At 41.9% G+C, this 21,324-nt stretch overlaps 2 protein-coding genes across 2 annotated transcripts; one reads left to right on the top strand and one right to left on the bottom strand.

Moving 5' to 3' along the window:
• Positions 1-1,350: 1,350 nt before the first annotated feature.
• On the bottom strand, positions 1,351-9,002 carry LOC139299639 (far upstream element-binding protein 2-like). The gene is made up of 18 exons (XM_070922468.1): positions 8,874-9,002; positions 8,068-8,170; positions 7,809-7,868; positions 7,524-7,559; positions 7,313-7,372; positions 7,104-7,175; positions 6,955-7,012; positions 6,534-6,705; positions 6,169-6,267; positions 5,984-6,082; positions 5,790-5,892; positions 4,630-4,751; positions 4,113-4,406; positions 3,670-3,782; positions 3,449-3,537; positions 2,882-3,091; positions 1,660-1,847; positions 1,351-1,483 (listed from the first exon to the last, which is right to left on the bottom strand). The coding sequence occupies exons 1-18, from the start codon at positions 9,000-9,002 to the stop codon at positions 1,475-1,477; spliced, it is 2,016 nt and encodes a 671-aa protein (XP_070778569.1). The 3' UTR covers positions 1,351-1,474.
• Positions 9,003-11,081: 2,079 nt separating this feature from the next.
• On the top strand, positions 11,082-20,855 carry atad5a (ATPase family AAA domain containing 5a). The gene is made up of 22 exons (XM_070923303.1): positions 11,082-11,132; positions 11,246-13,062; positions 13,582-13,660; positions 13,795-13,953; positions 14,134-14,278; positions 14,366-14,626; positions 14,899-15,047; positions 15,390-15,540; positions 15,644-15,964; positions 16,117-16,213; positions 16,416-16,498; positions 16,592-16,728; positions 16,816-16,993; positions 17,161-17,328; positions 17,436-17,678; positions 17,786-17,850; positions 17,978-18,167; positions 18,735-18,889; positions 19,020-19,193; positions 19,227-19,891; positions 20,049-20,207; positions 20,306-20,855. The coding sequence occupies exons 1-22, from the start codon at positions 11,082-11,084 to the stop codon at positions 20,382-20,384; spliced, it is 5,526 nt and encodes a 1,841-aa protein (XP_070779404.1). The 3' UTR covers positions 20,385-20,855.
• The last annotated feature ends 469 nt before the right edge of the window (positions 20,856-21,324 follow it).

Raw genomic sequence — 21,324 nt, forward strand, 5'->3', positions numbered from 1 at the left:
TTAAAGACACTGCATGACAAAGACAGATATGCAGTTGCCTCAAAGTGAATGCCCACAAGCAGTATGTGTTGGTTTTAAAAAGGTCTGACAATTACTTTTGAGTTTTCCAAGTAATATTCTTTCCGTTTTGGCCTTCCGTCCACAGTAAGCCGGCATGTTTTCAGCTCGAAATCAAAAGCTCTCAGGTAAAAAAACTCCTGAATGGACATTTCAAGAGGCAAGAGGTGCTTGAACAGCAGTGTGTGACAAATATGCCAAATAAATAAGTTCTAAATCATGGCGTCATAAACCAAACATATTGCTCTCTGTAGTGATCCTCACACTGATGGGTATTTATGGCAGGGTTGTTTATTGGAAGTCACTTGTTTCCAAGGCCAAAAGAAAAAGATGCATAACCTGGTGTACAGCGCATTAATCCTGCAACCTATGAACAATCAAAAAAATCTTTCAATCTTCAAGGACTCCAGGACGAGGTCTAATACCTGTCATAGTCTCATTTTATCATAAACCTTTGAACCCTTATGTGAATATCTGGTTGCAAAACCAGATTTGCACCTTCATCTCTCAAACTCATGGCTTTGCATCTTGGTGAATACTTTCACATCATTACACACAGTTCAGGACCTGCATGTCACACGTAGACCGACTGAAGCTGTTGTACAGGTGAAGGGTGGCCCTGCCTTACTCTGTGTAAGTGTTTTATCACCTACCTCTCGCAGCTTTCAATAGTTATTAGTCATCCCACATGCACGAATCAACACTTCTATTTGTACACTGTAAAACTGGCTCACTCGTACAAAATACTGCGAGTGAACACATCCATAAGCAAAAGAAAAACAATCCAAATGTACACAAGCTTAAACACCATGCAAGCCCCGGCAGAGGGAAATGTGACAACTTAATTAAAAAAAAAAAAAAAAGAGAAAGAATCAAAACACTGAGCAAATCAAAGCTTTAAAATGATTTATCTGATGTATTCCCTGTACCAGATACACAATATGATTATAGTCCTAATAGCTCTGTGCAATTCAGTAAATACAACACAGGGGTGTGAAGGTAAGTGCTTTAAAATGGAACTTAGAAGTCTTAAGAAGTTAATAAAAGGAAGATGAGATAGATTTATTGGCAACTCAGACACCGCCGCAATGAAGTAAGCACTTCAAAGCTTCCATGTTCATAATGACATATATAAATGTATGTTGAGGCATTGAGAAGCCGTGTACCTGTCAGGACGGGATTATCAGTCTTCTCCCTCCCCTCAGCAGCAAAGCACTAGAACGTTTGTTCAGTTCACATTTTTATTAAAAAGTATCCAGGTGGTGTTTGGTAGCAAGGAAGAGTTTCACTTCACCTCACAAGAAATAATGATAAAAAAAATCTTAACAGGCTAGACTCTGGCCTTGAGTTCAGGGTCGTCTTCTTCATCCCGTTGACTCGATTCTCTCCGGCATCAGAGGCCTTCTGCCATGAACTCTCACTGCGTCTAAAATACAAACAGTGGAGAGGAAGCACATCATTTGAGTGAAAACCACTGAAGGATCAACTTCTTACTCTAAAAGTAAAATGTATAACTTTCAGATAGATAAAATGGAAACCTCCGTGTCACATACAGAAGACAGAATGATTCCACAGAAACATAATGAAAACCTCTGTACTAACCTGTCCTTGCTGGGGTGTAGCTGGCTGTCCAGGGGCCTGTCCTGTCTGTCCATAGTACGCAGCCTGCTGCCTGTAGTACTCCGCCCAGGCTGCGCTGTAGTCTGGCTGGCCCCCTGTTGTGGATGCTGCTCCCCCTGCTGCTCCTGGGGCTGCAGCTGCTGTCCCAGGGACAGAGCCACCTGCCTGGGCTGGAGGTGACAGACAAAAGAGACATGACCCAGCTCACCACTACATTCACGTTGACTTAAAGACAAGCAGTAATTTGTGTCCATATCCATACTAATTCTAGTCAGGTTGTAGTGTGTGACAAAATGAAGTATAATCAAACCGGACAGAACGCGTACTACATTTATTAGAATAAATACATTTATTAAAAGTATTAAATATGTCAATTTGTGAAGTCTAATTGGCAATGAAAGTATGTTGATTATTATGTAGTATATATACACAGTAGAATTAGTATGTAGTATGGATTTAGAACACAGATGTTCTCTGAAGGTGTTACACTGCCCGCCATTTTTTTTCTTTAAAAACATTTTATTTATTTATTTTCTGCCGTAACAAGAGACCACCATCTTCCCCTCTGTCTTGATAAGAATACATTTGAGGCGTTAGTCCAAATCAGTTTATGGCTGGAAAAAATACAGACCTGGATACAAGAAATGCTGAATTAGCTAATTAATAGACAAAATAATATTTTATATTATAATATATTTATCATAATCAATAATAAGAAAACAAGAACCCTAACCTTTTCACAACATCATAATTTTGATAATTTGTCTTTCATCAAAATAAATTTGGGGTGTAACTAACTAAATTATTTTCAGTATCAATTGATACATTTTTGATTAATCAGTTTATCCATCAGGTGAAAAATCAGGTGAAAACATTTAAGTGCTTATTTACTGTGTACCAACAGTCCAAGATTTAGTGTGATATGAAGCGAAGAAAAGCAGCAAATCATTAAAAAGTTTGAACCAAAAATGTTTTGACCGTAATTACCAAAAAATACTAAAAACAAATAATTATTAAATTGTCAAAATTAAAATAGATTATTTCATGTGCTTTGTCTTTTTGTGTTTCACTGCTGCACAACTAATTGCCCTTTGGGAACATGATTTATTTTTCTGTTGATTTAAATTATTTAAATCACATTTCATTTTCTAGTAGTAAGGGTAAAGCAGGTAAAGTTACAGATGGTGTTCTTTGGCAAACTCACCCATCTTCTTGTAGTACTCCTCCCAGGCCTTGGTGTAGTCTGGCTGGCCCCCCGGCGTCTGTGCAGGCTGGGTCTGGTCCCCTGAAGTTTGGGCACCTCCAGCTGGGTTAGCGGGGTACTGGGCTGGCACAGCCCCCGACGACGGCTGCTGGTAGTACTGAGCGTAGTAGGCCGCCCAGGCTGCGTTGGGGTCATTGGCTGCTGCCTTGCCTAGAAAAGATGCAGGGTGGAGGGGGTGAGGTCCTCATAGGTTGAGGGTGAGCCCCTGCTACTGGCCTGGAGACCGGGCTTGGAGACCAGGGGGGAAACAGAGACAGGGTTAGCCAGAGCTGCTTAAGGTAAAGACACTGCATCTCATCACAACATTTCCATCAGTACTCCTGCTGACCTTCCCAGATTTAGAAAAAAAAAAATCATTACTCATCTGAAATGACTGGAAGGGTATACAGTAAAACCTATAGCCTGGGATGAAAGTACTGTAGTAGGGAAGATGACAGGCTAAAATGTGCAAAAATAAACATTGATCCTTGAAAACCAGGAGAGCCAGTGAAGTCAAACGTGACTCACTGGGGTCATGGGGTGCCTGAGGCTGCCACTGCTGGTAGGTGTTGCTCCAGCCCTGAGGAGTGTACTGGTGAGGACCTGGAGGACCACCACTGAGGACAAAAGAAATGGTTGATTATTAAAAACCTCTCAGGATCATCACCCTGACATGATGAGAACAATGATCTTCTGAAATGCTACCTTAAAGCTATACAAACAGTTGCTCATTAGTTGTAGCTACTCACTGTGGTGGTCCAGGCGCCCCAGGCGGTCCGGGGTTGTATGGATTGGGGTTGTAACCCATTGGACCAGCAGGACCTGGTCCACCTGGACCCGGGCCAACAGGACACAGAGGACCCTGGCAGACATGTCATAGTCATATATAAAATGAATGTACAGAGAAAAAAGAAAAGCATTTGAGATGCTAGAATCAGCAAATCTTTCGCATTTTTGCTTAAAGAATGACCAAAATGATTATTCGATTATCATAATAGTTGGCAATCAGTTTATCAGCTAGTTGAACAGTCGCACAATGTGGTGGTGTTTGTAAAATAATCTCATCCAGGATACAATGAATTAAACATCCTTTGAGAAAATTAACTGGAGATGCGACCATCTGTGTTCAGGTGAGAACTCCAGCTTCTCTTCAGTTTTCTTACATGTAACTAAAAACAAGAACGATAAGTACCTCAATCTTCTCTTCAATGAGCTGCTTGGCGTGGTCGATCTGCTGCGGTGAGCCCCGAATGATAAACAGCTTGAAGTTGGGGTCTCCGTTGGGGGGCGGCTGTCGAGAGATTTCCACAAAGGCCCCCGTCTGCTGGTTGATGGACTTGACGTTCTCCCCTCCCCGGCCAATCACGAGCCCACACTTATGGGCAGGAATAGAGAAGGTCATTTCCCCTCCAGGGGGCCCCCAACTGCCTTGTCCTCCACCTCGGCCCCTGTTGCCTGCAGGCATGCCCGGAGGACCTGGGGGACCCTGTGGATGAAGGAGAGAGAAAGCCTCATACATTTACTGTCACCCACAGCTGATAAAAATAATACTTTACTGTGCCTACTAGTTTTCAAGTGAACAAAAACATGTATTAGAGTGTGACAGTTGTGTGTGTGTGTGTGTGTGTGTGTGTGTGTGTGTGTGTGTGTGTGTGTGTGTGTGTGTGTGTGTGTGTGAGGAAGAGTGTGTGAAGAGGAGTGATTCATACCCCTTGTCCCTCCTCCCTGACCCTGATGCTCTGCAGCAGGTCGTTGATGATCTGGGCAGCATGCTCGCAGCGGTCAGGGGGACCACTGATGTGGGCAATCTTATCTGGACCAGTCCCGTCATCTGTAAGAAAGGTTTTAATCTGCATTAAGCAATATTTTTGTGTCTATATTCAGAATCAGAAATACTTTATTGATCCCCGGGGGGAAATTGTACAGTACCGGTGCTCCCATTCAAGAGTAGAAAGTAGCATAATTTAGAACTAAGAGTATGTACAAAATATAAAAATAAGAAATAGAAAATACAAAATATACACATTTACAGTATTTAAGTGAAATGAGGTAAAAATATATACAATATATTATATATACTAAAGTGTGTGACTATATATGTATTGCACTTAAACATTTAGAATAAATAGTGAGGTGGTGTATGAACAGGTGAGGTAGATACAGATTTCCAGTCTTTTCCTGAGTGTCTGACACTCAGAGGGAGGAGTTAAATCATTCCTGCCTGTGGCCATCAGGCTGATGGCCACAGGCAGGAATGATTTCCTGTGTCGCTCTGTTGTGCATTTGAAATGTGGAAGGGTCACTTGTAGTGCCCAACCCACTGAGAATCAACACCCAACTCCGTAGCTCAAGACACCACACAAGCCGGGTGTAGGCCACCTCCTAGTGGTCAAAAATCAGACAGTTCAACACAACAAAAAGGTCATGTCACTTGTTGTTCTCATGCCACTGTTGGATTTTTGCAGGCACACCCCTCGCTCAGACATTTTTCCAGTAAGAAAGGAGGACACCTGCTACACACACACAAACTCATGTGAAAATACATTTACATAATTTGAGAATTTAGAGTCAGCTGCCTCTAACAGTTTTTTTTAATCGTTAACAAGGTAATTGTTCTGGTGTGTTACATATCTTTCATTTACGTTTATCATTATGTACAGGACAAAAAAAGTAGAGTATATAAAAGAGGAGCCATGAGGCTCCATCATCAACTAGGATAGAGGGTCATTTATGGTTTCTTTTTATGAATTGGCTTACTGTGTCAATTAGTGGCATGAGAACCTGAATGTACTGTTCATGCTAAATATTACATCAACAAATGTGGAAAACGTATAAATGGAACCATTATAAAATCATCGCGGGGTCCTACCTTGTTTGAACTGTATCCTTACTCCAGCATCATTCTGGATTTTCTTGATCATCTCTCCACTGCGCCCAATAACAACACCAACTGAGTGTCGTGGTACTGGGATCTGAGTGGAAAACAGAATATTTTTTTTAAACTTGGATTTGCTCAAAGACAACTAATCCCAACTCTAATCTTGCTCCCACATACAAACTCACATCCATGCCTCCTCCCATTCGGGAGCTGAAGTCATTTCTTTCACTAAAGCCACCATGGTCTCTCTCCCTCAGAATCTCCTGCACCATCTCCTGGGCTTGCTGAAAAGGAAAACATGATGATTACAGTACATGGCAACTCAGCACCACAAATTTATTTTGATCTTGAGATGATTTAATAAATGCACCTGGACTTTATAGGGATCTCCGATAATGCGCAGTGGCTTGTCAACGTTGGGTCCCTGAGAGGCATCCTGGATCAGGATCATCTTCACCCCTGCACGCTCCTGGAATATCACACAATTAAACATTACGGTTATGTACGTGTTCATGGTTGACAGTAAAGGAGTATAAAAATGTATATTTTCTGGCTCTACCTAAGAGCCTTTTTGATATATAAAACTAAAACTAAAACATACTGCATTGGAAAATTGATCTGAAAACAACTTTTTTAAAAGTGTTTGTTCAGTAAAACTATTTTGTCCACCTCCGAGTACACATCCATCAAAAAAACAGTTTCTAAAAATGCAAAAGCAATAGCCATGTAATGTACCTGTAGCTGTTTGATGGTCTCTCCTCCCTTGCCAATGACAAGGCCAGCCTTGCCAGCTGGGATCATCATCTCATGCACCGTGCCGTCCTGCCCGTTGGTGGACTCGTGATAAGAAGAAGGGGGTGTACCCCTCCCTCGTGACACGATCTCATCCAACAGCATCTTGGCTTTCCTAGCCGGGGAAGAGCTGAACAGTTACTCCATATCCATATTACAAAATCATATCATTAGCCCTTTATAAGTCATTATATGTCATCCATGAAAGAATGGGACTTCAAACAAAGTGCATCATCATTTAAAACATGTTTGAACAGGCCAAACACACATATTTTGAAAACCTTTTGATGTATTCTAGCCTGCTCTCATTTCTGACAAATGTTAATACAACAATGAGACTATTTGCATAAAGTCTCAAACTTACTGTACAGAGTCAAGGGAACCTGTGAGAGAGACGCTCCTCTCTGGAAGGCCTCCGCTGTCTGGACACACACATAGCATACATATGTAACTAAGTTTAACACTAAAAGGAAAATAAAATTGTAAACGACAGAAATATAATGCAGACAGTACCTGGAGCTATCTGAACCTTGCAACCTGACTCTTGTTGAATCTTATTGATCTGTTCACCTCCACGGCCAATAACTGGGGGCAAAGAGAGAGAGCAAACTGTGTGTTGTTGGTGGGTCACACACTTGCAATAGTGGCATCTATTTGTTTTCTTATATCACAGAAACAGAGTGGCATCAATAAGTGTTAAAACAGAGTTGGGCTGCACTCACTGAGTCCCACCATGCTGTCTGGTACACTGTACTCCTCTGTGGTGGAGGTGGGCCTGACACCATCAGCAAGTGAGGATGAAAAAGAGGCAACAAATCAGGCAATAGTAGATTTTCTAAATGCATGTTTTGCTACAATCTTGTTTTTCTCCACTGCCATGACACAAATGTACTTCTACATAAAACACACAACTGAAAGCTATGAGATCTCACCTTTGTTGTGCAAGAGCAGCTAGCTGTGCACCAATAGCTGAGATGGGATGGGAACAGAAAGAAAGAGAGAGTGAGAAAACAGAGCATGGGAGAGGTTTTGGATTACTCATGGACTGTGAGAGACAGATAGAGGAGGGGAAGCATGGACAGACAAGGGTAAAGGGGCAAACTGCTGAAACAGGAATACTGTACAACCGGCAGTCTATATTAAATTCTGCCAACTGTGAGTTATAAACATCACAAAACAAAAAGTAAACAGAGCATAAAAATAGCGGGATTAGCTCACACAGTGCTTTGGCTGAATCCAAGTCACTCTGTGGAGCCAGCTTCTTGCTCTCCGGTTCGTCTGTCAGGTGAGGAAAGGACAGGAGGATTACCTTCTGCATCTAAAGCCATCATCAAGCAGCCAATACAGAGGTGGCTAGCATTTACATGTAATCATTTGGCAGACGCTTTTGTCCAAAGCGACGTACAAATGAGGTCAAATCTGAGCCACAGTAGATCAAGGAGACTCTGTTGAGGCAGTCAAGTACAGTCACCGATACCTGCATCTTCCAGCTGTCGTTTCTGTGCAGTGAATGGAAAGCCATCTGATGCAGTGTTATTGTTCAGGGTAGGTCCAGCATCACCCCCGATCTTAGCTGCAATCTGAAACACAAGCGTACCATTCACCGTGACAATGGAGCTATGAAAAACACTACTCTGGCCCTCAAATGTGCCCACACATTAAGACTCCTGTATAAGCTACACTGAGCAGCTTACAAGAGACTGCACAGCCTTTAGCAATATCTAAGTTAACATTCTGATCCCATCTTTAATCTCTATTACCTATCTTATAATATGAACATCATAATGTAAGACTGGATAAAGTCGCTATTACATAGTATATCATAATACATTAATGTACTGGTGCCTTGTAAGTTATTTAATTGTCCAGTTTGATGTCTATGACAATTATCTGCTTGCCATCATACCTGCGTTACTTTTACATCAACCACCCCCACAGCTAGTTTAAACGTCTTCTGTTACTACTGTCATGCCGTCTCTTCATTGATTTAGATTTAGATTCAAATCTAGCGAATTTGAATTTATGTACCGATATCCCAGTACTGTGGGTTTGTTGGGGCACACGCATAGTATTTCAGCTAACGTTAGCTAATGTACAACAAGCAGTGGCGTGACGCAACTCGCTTATTTGTGCTATTACGAACAACAGTTAACACGTAGATATGTGAAATCAAAATATTACTCCCCGTGTTATGTGTCAAACTGTGTCAACAATATTAGCCCTCAAGCTAACTATTTAGCTAGCCCTCCCTCCAAACATGCTCCTGACCGTCACATCCCTCACCTGCCGGGCCCGCTGCACCGCGTCCGCAAACGCATCTTTCTTGATGCCTCCTGCTCCGTTCCCAAGAGCTGCCTGCCCGCCGAGAGGGGCCCCGGATCCGGTTGTCGGAACCGCATTGTACTCCGACATGTTGACCAGAAAATAGAAGAGGGAAAGTGAGCACTGGATGATCCGAGCTGCGCAGCAGTGGGAAGGAAAGTCAAGAAACTGACGGGGCAGGGAAAGCAACGGAGACACGACGGCGGCCGGGAAGGTCCATTCGCGTTCTTATATCTCCATGTCATAATAATTCAAAATAACTTGGGGCATGTTACATTTAATTAGTATTTGCTTTAATGAGATCTTGTATACAGCTTTTACTTACAATATTTACTGTTTGCTTTCAGATAAGGAGAAAGTTAGATGTTAAAGCCCACCTTCAGTTTTGTGAAACATTTATTTTATTTATGAAAACAACAAGCAATGGCAATTTCACTGCTTGTTTTCCCAACCAGACCACATCAGACCAGGTCCAGTTCAAAAAACACTATACTTAGACATGTCAAATCTGAACTAGATTAATCCAGATAAACTACAGACACAGTTTCATATTTGTATACATTTTCATTATTTTCTGACATTTGATAGACCAAATGATTAATCGAAAAAGATATTGTCACATTAATCGATAATGAAAATAATGTTAGTTGTAGCTGTAATTTTATATAAAAGAATAGGCTGTTACCAATTCTATGTATAACAATCACAGATTACTGAAGGTAGTTTTATTGTAATTAACACTTATCTTGACAAATATTTTCCCTCCTTTCCCTCTTGTTAAAAATGACAAACGTATTTGACAAATGTGATCAATCGCTGAATCAGTGAGAATTTCATGCTGAATTGGCACAGCCAGTAGATGTAGCTGTAACTTTTTCCCCCTCCATTAAATGCGACACCACACGCCATCTTTGTTATGGGCGAATGACGTCAGGCGATGACGGACACATTTTCTTCCCTGTGATTGGTGGAATTCGGTCATACCAAAGGTCACGTATATTTGGCGCTCTTCATTCATGACCAGTCTGGCGCGTTTTTGAAAGAGCAACATACGTCAAGAAACATGTATTTTGAACTCCTACTCAGAACAACTGGGAAAATATCCGTGTAACGTTTTTCACTTTGCGTTCATGTATCTGTGGCTGACATGTGGAAAATGTTTGGACCACTTTTGGGACTTGTGAGGCGCGGAGGTGCTTTGAGAGTAGCACCTAGCGAAGTCTGTTAGCTTGTTGTTTTACAGTGCAATGTATATGTCTGGTGGCAACAAACAATTGTCCGCCTCACACAATGAACTTTGCCGCTGTTGATCATTCACACACACGGGGAAGTGAATAAGAAAAGGCAAGAAGACGATCTCTGAAGTTGCAGCTACTGGTTCAGCTTTATCGGTGAGTGTTTTCCTCGACCTTTGTTTTTGTGGTTGCCCGTCTTTCATATGGCACAAACACTGGAAGATCTACTGAGCGCCATGTCAGGAAGAAAAATGTAATTTTTTATGTTATTTGCTGTTCCTGGCCATCTAAATGAAATTATATAAATATGCTGTAAATAAGCATTTTATTGCTTCACCAGAACTTTTAACTTCTTGCATAGTATGGTATAATTGTTGTTTCACAGCACTCTGTGTTTTACAGGGCCGTTTAATGTTCACAGTATCAACAGTGTCTTTGTATACAGTCTATGTGTCAGATAAGGTGATGGTTGATTTTAAGTAAGATATAAATAATGGACTTTAAATGGTGCAGTACATTTGTTTGTTGAAAACATTCACAGTCGTTGAGTGTTGAAGCACGAACGGTTATTGAAAACACTTATAATCTGTTAAACAATTATGTAAAAGTCATTATTTTCTGGTTGTTGGGTTCAAACAATTGAAAGGGCATTGTGTTCATTATCCTTTCATCTTTGAAGATAACTGTTGTGGAACATTTGCCTTTAGTCAATAACTCTGGTAAAGAGAGGAAAGATGGGGAGAGAAAGGTGAAGCGTCCCAGCTGGAATTGATCCAGGGACAATGAGTTTACATGGCATTCGACCTAGACCACTGAACCACAAGGAAAACTAACACTTATTCTGAATCTCTGATGTTCTCTTCTGTGATTTACTGCTCTTTCAGACATACATGGGCATAACAATGTTTTCTTTTGCTTTAGGTCTTGTCAAATTATGGCTGGTGTTGTGGCCATGGCATCTGTCATTGAAGACTTTGACACCCAGGTATTTCTATGACACTGATTTGGCTACACATATCATGCAGTAGCTGTTGCAAAGTGTTTTTCTTCATTCTTATGCATTCTCATATTTGATTAACTTTGTCGCTCCTATTACAGCCTTGCAAGAAATCTCGCAAAGATGGAGGCAGCCCTGTTGTCAAGACAATCACAAACTATTTCTCTCCTGTACCCAAGTCTGTGGAGAAACCCTTTTCTCCTCCTCGCTCCAACAACATCATGGACTACTTCAGCCGGAAAGCTCCGTCCTCTAAAGAAAAGACCAATTCGCCAGAACAGTCAAAGGAGAACTGTCAGACGTCTCATCTTGCAGAAAAACACACCAGCCCAGAGGCAGCAGTGAGACAGCCATCTCAGAAAAGGAGTAGAAAGGCCAGCAAAGCTGCAAGGAAACTTGTGGGGGCTGAAACTGTTAGCTCCACAGAGGAGGAGAGCTGTCTGATTGTAGAAGAACCACACAATAGCAGAGACTCAGCAGCAGAAGCAATCAGCAGCTGTGGTGTTCTTGGCAGTGATACAGCAGCCTTGTTGGCCCAGTTTAGTACTGAGGCTGGTATCACTGTGGGAAAATCAGAGAGGAATGCCACTAAGATTGTATGTGTTGAGCAGGCTGAAAAAGATGACCATCATGAAGATGGTTCCAAATGTGGGAACAATGTCAAACTTACACCAGAACTGATTAGTATTGAATTATCTCCAGTCGTGAAACCGGTCAAAACTGTTGCAAGAAATTCTAGGAAGAGGCAGCAACAGGAGACAAAGCATTCAGAACCAGAGGAGAATGAAGAAGAGAACACCTTGTGTGATGTTAGTATGGAGGTCAATGTGGATGAGGCCTCTCAGTTAAACAGCAGCACAGTCACGATCTCCTTTGAGGATTTTGTGCGGAGTCAGAGACAGGTCAGGGGTGAAAAGGATGTAGAAGATGAACAGCGCAAAGAAGATGAAGGTAAAATCACAACAGAGTCAGAAGAAATGGACACTGACCAGTTGGACATCCCTAAAGCTGAAGAAAATGTAGGTTCTGTGGAGCTACCTCTCCAAGTCTCACCCCAAACTCTCACCATCCAGGCTGAAGTGCATGTAGTCTCACCTAAACAGGATGCAGCCAAGGTGAAAGGAAAGGAAAGGAAAGGACAGTTAGCTTCTATCTTCAACAGGAGAAAAGGGGTGATGAGCCCTGCAGAGGTAATATCATCTCCTCACATAGAGGCTGGACACCAACTTCTTTCTACCTCTCTGACTGTCAAGCGGAAATCCAATGTGGTTCTCCAAGAGGAAGATCTAGAGCTGGCTGTGCTTGAAAGTGAATCCACGCCCAAGTGCTGTGAGGCAGAGAGAAAGCAGTTCATGGCTGCCTTCAAACAGCCCAGTGTGGATGGTTCCAAACCCAAGCCTGGTAAGAGCCAGGGCAAGCAGAAGCAACCTGGAGAGAAGGTTTTGGATGATGCAGACAAAGTTGCTGAAGAAGACATTGTAAGTCCACCCACTGTTGATGAAGTCCCTGCTGCCTCTCAGGAAAACAAAGCAGCTAAAAAGAAAGCAGCAAGAAAAGGCAGAAAAAAAGCTAAAGAAGAAAAGGAGGCAGAAACCCCTACACCTGCCACTGCTCCCATGGAAAAAACTGAGGCCACAAGTGTTGAGGTTGATGATAAAAGAGTGGAGCCTCCTATCACCTCAACTCCCTCCATCCCATCGGTGAGGAGGTCCAGAAGAGAGACTGTAGTCAAGCAAGCACCTGAGGTCAGCCCAACAACTCCTATAAGAAAAACCAGGAGAAACAATGAGTTGAAGGATGCTGCTTTACCTAATGACAGCCCTGCAAATATGTCCACCCCAAAGATACGCAAGTCCAAACATGGTGTCTTTGTTGCGGAGATGGTGTGCCCACCTGACACAAAAGAAAGTCCAATCAGGTGACACATGCATATAGTTATTATTTAATATTATTACACATTCTATGCATCTATACACCCAGTTGCCAGTTTATTAGGCATACCTAGCTAGAACTAATAATTTTTAAGGCTGTAGTTTGTGGTGTTGTTGAAGTTCAAAGCATTATACAGAAAGGTGTTTCTGTTATTTAGCCTACACTTATTGATATAAATGGGGTGGACAAAATAGTAGAAACACCTGTCAGTTATGCAACACAATACAGGTAATCTGCACCACAAACTACAGCCACCAAAATGATCACAAACCTCTCTAAAACCGTTTAAACAAAAAACAGAACATTATAACCTTCATGAAGGTAGGATTTATTGCAGGACTGTTGTATTAGACTGCATTAGTTTTAGCTAGGTGTACATAATAATAATAATAATGATAATAATAATAATAAACTGGTAACTCATTGAGTATGTAAATGTTAAGGTTATTCTTAATGTTGCCTATGTTTTATATGTTCTAATTTAAATGTTTTATTTTTTCACAAGGATTAGATTTACCAGACTCCATAAAAACATGTCCAAGGCTGTAAGTGGAAGTGGCATAAACAGTTCTTTGGCTACTAAAGTAAGTATGATGTGTTTTACAAATTGGACAAATTCTAGATTTAATGAATTGGTGTACTGACTTGACAAGGAACTACATATTTAAAGATCATAGTTATGAGCTGAAGATGATGAAATACTCTTCATCTTTTTCAGGCATCAAATGACTCTAAAAAAAGGAAGCAGGCAAAGAAGTTGGTAGAGAAAGCCAAAGTGATTCAACAGAGTAAAAAAACTGCTGTTGAGGAGAAGGGCACCTTAAGGCGTTCCTCACGCACTGAGACCTCAACCAAGAAAAGCTACTGTGAAGATGAGGTACAGTTAAAGGCCAACAAAACGCATGAATCACAATATTCACAGGGTCAATGGAATAGTTAAATTTTTTTTACATTAATTGGTAGAGTTACTGAAAGGCCATTATGTTGACAGTATGTCATCCAAAAAACTAACTTGTGTATTCTCTAATCTTTTTCTCATCGTGGTTTGTTTTGTCAGGATTCTGTCATCTGCCTGGAGGAGGACCAGACTGCCACTTCTCAGATGGCACCAGAAAAGAGTAAAACCCAGAAGCCTTTACGCAGTCTCATTGATGTTCTGGGAAAACCCACACCTGTTGGCAAAGAGGCCAAGGCTGTCCCAGGTAGTCTCACCCACTCTAAATCGCCATTTACTGTTTAGCATTTTTGTTGAAATCTCATCTAATGGTGCTGTATTTTCTTTCTCACAGGCTCCAAAGTGGCCTCGCTAGGCCAAGAGAAGACTTCTCGGAAGGGGTCGGCGGTGATTTCCATCTTTGATGAGAGCAGCCGTGAAGGCTCTGAAAACTCCCAGGATGATGAGCAGTTCAGGGCACGCAGAGAGTTCTTGAAGAGTGGTCTGCCTGAGTCTTTTAGGAAACAGATAGCCAAGACCACTGCCACCAAGGAGGCCTACTCTCTGTCCTGTTCCTCTTTTCAACCAGTTATACACATGAAGCAACCACCATACGGTAGGATGTTCCTTTATAGAAATACACATGTTGTCATCTTCAGTGGTGGAAAGTAACTAAGTTAATTTCCTCAAGTACAATTTTGAGTCGACTTGAGTATTTTACTTTTACTTTACTGTGGAAATATAGTATTTCTACAGGGTGATATTGCAACTTTTACTAAAGTAAAAGTACCTTATCCTCAACTGTCATCTAATAGGGTTAGTTAAATAATTGAATTATTTTATTTTATTAAGAACCCAGTAAAACTTGTTTTTGTTGTGTTTTGACAGATTGCCCTCTTTGGAGCCTACTGTGGCCTGAGTCTTCATTACTGCGTCATTTGAAAGAGCTTTGGTGCCAAACATCCAGCCCTCCTTCGTCTGTCAGTGGCTCTCTTTGTGTGAGGACAGATCCAGCCCGTAGAACCTTTTGTGAACGGGTATGTTGAAATGACTGTAATGACCTGATTCTCTTGGCATGTGTCTCTAAATGTTCAGGGTCAATTCCAGACCAAGGCACATCAACTTATTGGGGATTTAGTACCTTAGTACCGTAGTACACATGTAGTAGGATCATTATTTCAGAACACATTTGTCTAGTTTGTAGCTGCTACTTGTCTGCCAGTATAGATTTGTTGTATTTAAAAAGGCTAATACAGAGAGTCTACATAAAAACACACACTTAAATGCTTATTTCTGTCTAATTTGTTTGTATTTTTGTGGATTTTGTGGTTGGTTAACAGCAGACACAATATTTAATAATAGTATTTGTCCTTTTGAAGGGTTCTGGCTGGAGGCCGGAGATCTCTGAAAGTGTTCGTCAACTTCTAATGGAGGAGGTCAGCACCTCTAACCCTCCCTTTCCTGTTCAGATGTTCATCACTCGCTTCCTGAAGAGGCGCACTGACCACCAGCAGCAGTGCACATCCTCAGGTAAAATAGAAGACCAATATATACATAGAGTCCGAATTAGACTATAATCAAAATGATTCCTATCTATCTCTATCTATATCATCTATTGCATGTTACTTAATAGAACCAGAGGCTGTAACCAGGGTCACAAGCACCACACTGCCAGCTGAACCAGTTGGAGGGAAGAGGAAGAGAATGGATGATGAAGGGGAAATGACCGTGAAGATGGCAAAGAAGCAACGGGCCAACTCTTCAGAGGAAAACATTTCCACTCCTGAGCCAACAAAAAGGGGAGGCCGTACGAGACGAGCTCAGAGATCCAGGCTGGAGGAGGGGGCGAATGAGAAAGCTAAGCCTTCAGTCAAAACAGCTTCCATCCCATCTGAAGAGGACTCTGTGGTAGTGCTCGATGACTTGCTTTCGGGAGAGGACACTGGAAAAAAAGGTGAGGCAACAAATCGGAATCACCAAATTTTTTAATTTCTTTTATAACTATGAATTTTGGGATCAACCAATTTCATCCAATTTGAAAACCTGAAAAAGTGATTCCCAACTGTTATTTAAAGCCTCAAACTCAGTCTTTGGTTTGTTCTACAGATATAGTGAAGGAGGACATGCTATGGACAGACAAATATCAGCCACAGCACTCAAGCGACATCATAGGCAACACTGCCTCAGTGAGGAGGCTGCACAGGTGAGGAACTAAAACATCTTTAATTTTACTGGACCTGCATAACAACAGTAGTCACTGTATTTGCTTTATACTTTATCTCCTAAATGGTATCAGCCCATTATGCAAATTTGCACAATGTGGGCTTGGGACCACCATTGACATCATATCAGGAACATGGGGGTGAATGTTTATGGGGGTTTTTTTCTTCTTTTTCTTTGTACAGTTGGCTAAAGGAATGGAAATTCCGTGCAGATCGAGAAGAGAGAAAAAAGCAGAAAGACAAGAAACAAGAGGAAGGCAGCAATGGTGGGAGATTAGAAATATGCCTTTCTCTTCATAACTGCTTCTGTTGGCTTGATGCGTGTTTGTTTTGACTGCATGATGGCTCTTTGTGTGCAGACTCAGACTGGGACTGCGGAGAGGAGGACCCCCAGGATGGAGAGGACATGTTGTGTAATACAATGCTCATTACAGGACCCACTGGAGTTGGAAAGACTGCTGCAGTCTATGCTTGTGCCCAGGAGCTGGGCTTCAAGGTACATAAACTACAAAAGCTTCAAGGTACATAATGTAACTACAACACTAGGATTTAGCATTCCCTAACTTCCCTCTGGTCTCCCAAGGTATTTGAGGTGAATGCTTCATCTCAGCGGAGTGGCCGTCTAATTCTGTCCCAGTTGAAGGAAGCCACTCAGTCACACCAGGTGGACAGTCAGGGGGTCAACGCCCACAAACCCACCTACTTCAACAGTTACGGCACAAGCAGCAGTGCTGGCGCTCTCAGGCCTGGATCCTCTCCCAGTATGTACAGAGCTAACATTGGGTTAGGGTTAGCACTGTTTCTGAGTTGCTGCCTTATGAGAGGATCTGTTTTGTGCAGATTTAGTTTGTGGTTGGATTTGTATACAGTACAATATTACAAGAGGGAAAAAAACTATTGGAGATTGATTGTTCTCTTCATCTTCCAGGAAAGGTTAACTCTCCTCGTAGGGTGGTTTCCTCTCCCAGGAAACATCCCCAGTCCCCAAGAGGTGCTAAAAGAGGAGGCCTGGCTCCCACCTCTTTATCAAACTTCTTCAAAATGGGTCGACCGACCAACAAGGAGACACCTAACACTAAGAAGAATGAACAAACAGGTAATGTGTCAATTTTTTACTTATATGATGATGTATCATTCGTGAAAAGTCTCTCTGAACTTTAATAGTATCTATTCTTTCTCTCTCTTCTCCATCTCTTCATATAGCTGCTTCCAAGAAAGTCATAAAAGCAAATGAGTGTGCCAATAAGCAGAAAGACCCTGCAGTCAAATCACCAACAGCTACCACCCCTAAAGAGAAAAACAATGAGGAACAGAGCAAGAAAACTGCCACATCTCTTATCCTGTTTGAAGAAGTGGATGTTATTTTTGACGATGACTCAGGGTTTCTAGCTGCCATCAAGACATTTATGACTACTACCAAGAGACCAGTCATCCTCACTACCAGCGGTGAGTAGATGGAGAAAGGTCCAAGGCGATGTCTTACTGTTTGGCCTGTGTTGATCGTATTTATTTATACTATGCCTGGGTAAAATCAAATCTTGTACGTTTTGTAGATCCTGCTTTCAGCACCATGTTTGATGGCAACTTTGAAGAGATCATTTTCAAAACGCCCTCAGTGGTGAGTGGTTGATCTCTAAACATAAATGTTTCACTGTTTATCTTGTGACGTTAATCAAGTGGGAGAGATCAGTTATCAAAGGTTAATTTTAGTGCATCAATCAGTTCTTCTTCTCTCTTTGGTGCAGTTGGATGTGGGCAGCTTCCTGCGGCTGTTGTGTCTCACAGAGGACATGAGGACAGACCTATTGGACATCAGATCTCTGCTCAGACTCACTGGCTGTGACATCAGGCAGAGTTTATTGCAACTGCAGTTCTGGACTCGTAGTGGAGGAGGCCACGATGTAACCAGGGCAATGAAGCACACTGGCAAAAATGGTAGGGAGATAACCTGGAGGAAATGTGAAAAAGTTGGTCTAATAATTTGGTTTTGCTTCATTTATATTTGTATTGTTTTGTAGATGTCAATAACTTTGTCCATATTTGTTTCAGATGAGAAGAATTTTTAAAATCAAAGCATTTCTGTCTGCTGTTGACCTGGAGAAAGTTATTAATGCCTTTTTAATTCATCCCATCTGGACTACTGTAACTCCCTATATTCTGCACTCAGTAAAAAAGCATTAAATCGTCTGCACTTAGTCCAAAATGCAGCTGCCCAAGAAGGGAACACATTACCGCGATTTTAGCATCCCTTCATTGGCTTTGCGTTGCTTCCTGAACACAGTTAAATGCGTTATTAATCACTCACAAAGCTTTAAACGGATTAGCTCCAAGCTATATCTCTGACCTGCTAAGCCCTTATGTACAATGGCACACACTTAGGTCAGCAGAAAAGGTTCTTCTCACTAAATCTAGACTTCATTTGCTGTTATTATTATTATTATTATTATTATAAATTACCTTTTAACCTAATAAGTAATTTAATTTCCATCGTTCTTTTTAAAGCTGAACTAAAGCCACAGACTGATGAGACAGCAGGCATGTCTGAGTATGCAGCGACGGTCGCATCCACTCTTCCTCCTTGTGACAGCGGCTGCACTGAGAGTATGCTGGGCCTGCTGAATATTGAACCTGAGAGAGACATTTGGGAGCTGCTCAGGGTAAACTCTTATTTACCACATACACTGCTTACAGTCAGAACATGTAATAAGCGAGATCTAAAATAATGTCCTCTTTATGATTCATATTGCACTTGATTTAAGATGTTGACTTGGTATGTGTTGTCAACAGAACCAGAATCCAATGGAGGAGGCGTTATGCTGGGAGCTGCTGACAAACAGCAGGCAACGAGGAGTGGACCTGCTCTATTCCAACATGGAGACACTCTTACCTCTACCGCTCACACAGTTGACTACCTCTACCAACAAACCGGAGCAATCTGTCTCTGTGTTACAAGACAATCCTGTAAATCCAAAAGAGCTACTGTCCACCTGCCAGCAGGTTGACATGCTGCCATCCCGTGCCAGGTTATTGCACACTGCAGAGTCAGGGGACGATGGCAGTCCAGTGAAAATGTCCAACAGAATGAGGAAGAACAAGAGGCGGCACTGTCTACCTGACCAAGATGGACTGCACTCTGACTCGGACTCAGGAGACAGTTTTCTATCTCTCAGCAAGCCGCAGGGCGCTCCTCAGGAGAAGGAGGAAGTCAAAGAGAGTTTAGTTTCAGAGACAGTGAAGAGGAAGCCACTGACTCCTGAGGAGCAGATAAAAAGTGTCCCAGTCTCCCAATGTCTAGAATCAATAGCTGACTTTTTTGACAACATGTCCTACATGGACTCCTCCTTGCTTGTTCCTCCAGTAAGGGGTGACAGTTACAGAAGACTGTCACCACTCGGTGCAGTGGTGAAAGATGGTATGACGGATGAGTCAAGGGTTGAGATTGACAGAGGGAGCTGGGAGAGAGGAGAGCTCATGGAAATCCCAGCTTCTGTGGAGGCTCTGAGCTTCCACAAGTGTCGGGATTCAGTAGCAGGGGCCTGGGACAAAGCCCAACAACTAGAAGGGGAGCTGGGAAAGGAGGCTGCAGCAGAACTCACCCTCCCTGTGGCTGCTCATCGGGAAGGTCACAGCTTCACTCAGGACAGCCCCTGTCAACCACAGTGAGTCTGCCTAGTCTGTCTTTACACAATGTTATCAACTGTTGTACAATATGAACTTCCTGCACTGTGACCCAGTCAGTATGATATTGGTCACAGAATAAATGAGCTATAACTCTGAGTTAAACCATTTCAAAGAAATGTAATTGATATGTTCCAGACTTGTACAGCAGAGGAGGGAAGTGATGGAGAGTCTGATGTTCAAAGGAGTGTTTGGTACTCTGGGCAACAGACCAGCAGCTGCTCTGGACTACTTGCCAGCTTTACGCACCATCTGCAGATCAGAGCAGCTGAAGGAGCAGGGTAAAGTTAAACGAAGGTGAGGTGGGACACGGTGCATGCATGCAACTCATGCAAATACTAGTCTGTTGAAATGGTTGCAAAGAAAACTGAGATGTTTTTTTTCCCCTCCTCCAGGTTCCTGCACTACTTAGACGCGATCCACCTGGGTCTTGAAAAGAGCACTCTACAGCACCTCGCTGAAGACTTCCCCTAAACCATAGAGGAGGTGTCCTCATGATCACACAGAGGCCTTGAGCACAAATTGGCATGTTGAGGTCCATAGGTTTTGGCTATCACATTGGAAGAAGGAACACATGTACAGGCTGTGTTGTGGTGCGAGGATGAATAGTCGGGCAACAACATACATCAGTGTTGCCTTTTGTCTTTTTATAGTTCTGACCTAGGCATGAGATGAAGTGGCTAGCTAGTCAGAGGTGTGTATGCACAAATGACTGTCTGGTGATGCTTCCACATATTTCTTCTAAGATGGAAATGACTGAAACACTGAATACAGAAAAGGTATTCTCACCTGAAGGGCACCCAGCTAAATAACCTCAAATGTCTGATTCAGCACATGTTGTGGTGCTTTCAAAGAATGCACTAAAGATTACTACTTTGTATATTTTTTGTAATATTAAGCTGTGCTGGAGTGAGTTTTTTTTTTGTACAGTAGTGTTTTATAATTGAAGCCTCATTTATTAATTTGCTTTGCATTTGGCAAAGTGTTTTTATCAAGTAGAAATTGCTTTTGAGGAGCAAGTATGTATCATTAATGATTTGTAAGAGATTAACATGTAAAATAGACTTTGCTTGTGTATTTGTAAAGGCTGTGTGTAAATTTTCCACTCAAAGTACTGTTGATGCATTTCTGTTCAAGTTCATAAAAGGTATTAAGCTTTTGACAGTCCTGCTATATTTGTCATAAATGTCACTTCACATTCATCACAGTGATTTTTATTTTTATTTTTTATTTGATATGGGGGGAGTTTAAATATGTACACATTATTCACAGTGGGTTTTGTTGTGACCAAATAAAGGTTTATCACAACCAAATAAATCAATTGTCTCACAATGTATGCTTAATTCAGTGTCTATGCTGACATGAGTGTGCTTGATGGATTGATCATATTTTAGGAACCGGCAGAACATGAAGT

Source organism: Enoplosus armatus, chromosome 17, assembly GCF_043641665.1.
Source record: "Enoplosus armatus isolate fEnoArm2 chromosome 17, fEnoArm2.hap1, whole genome shotgun sequence".
NCBI classification, from domain to species: domain Eukaryota; kingdom Metazoa; phylum Chordata; class Actinopteri; order Centrarchiformes; family Enoplosidae; genus Enoplosus; species Enoplosus armatus.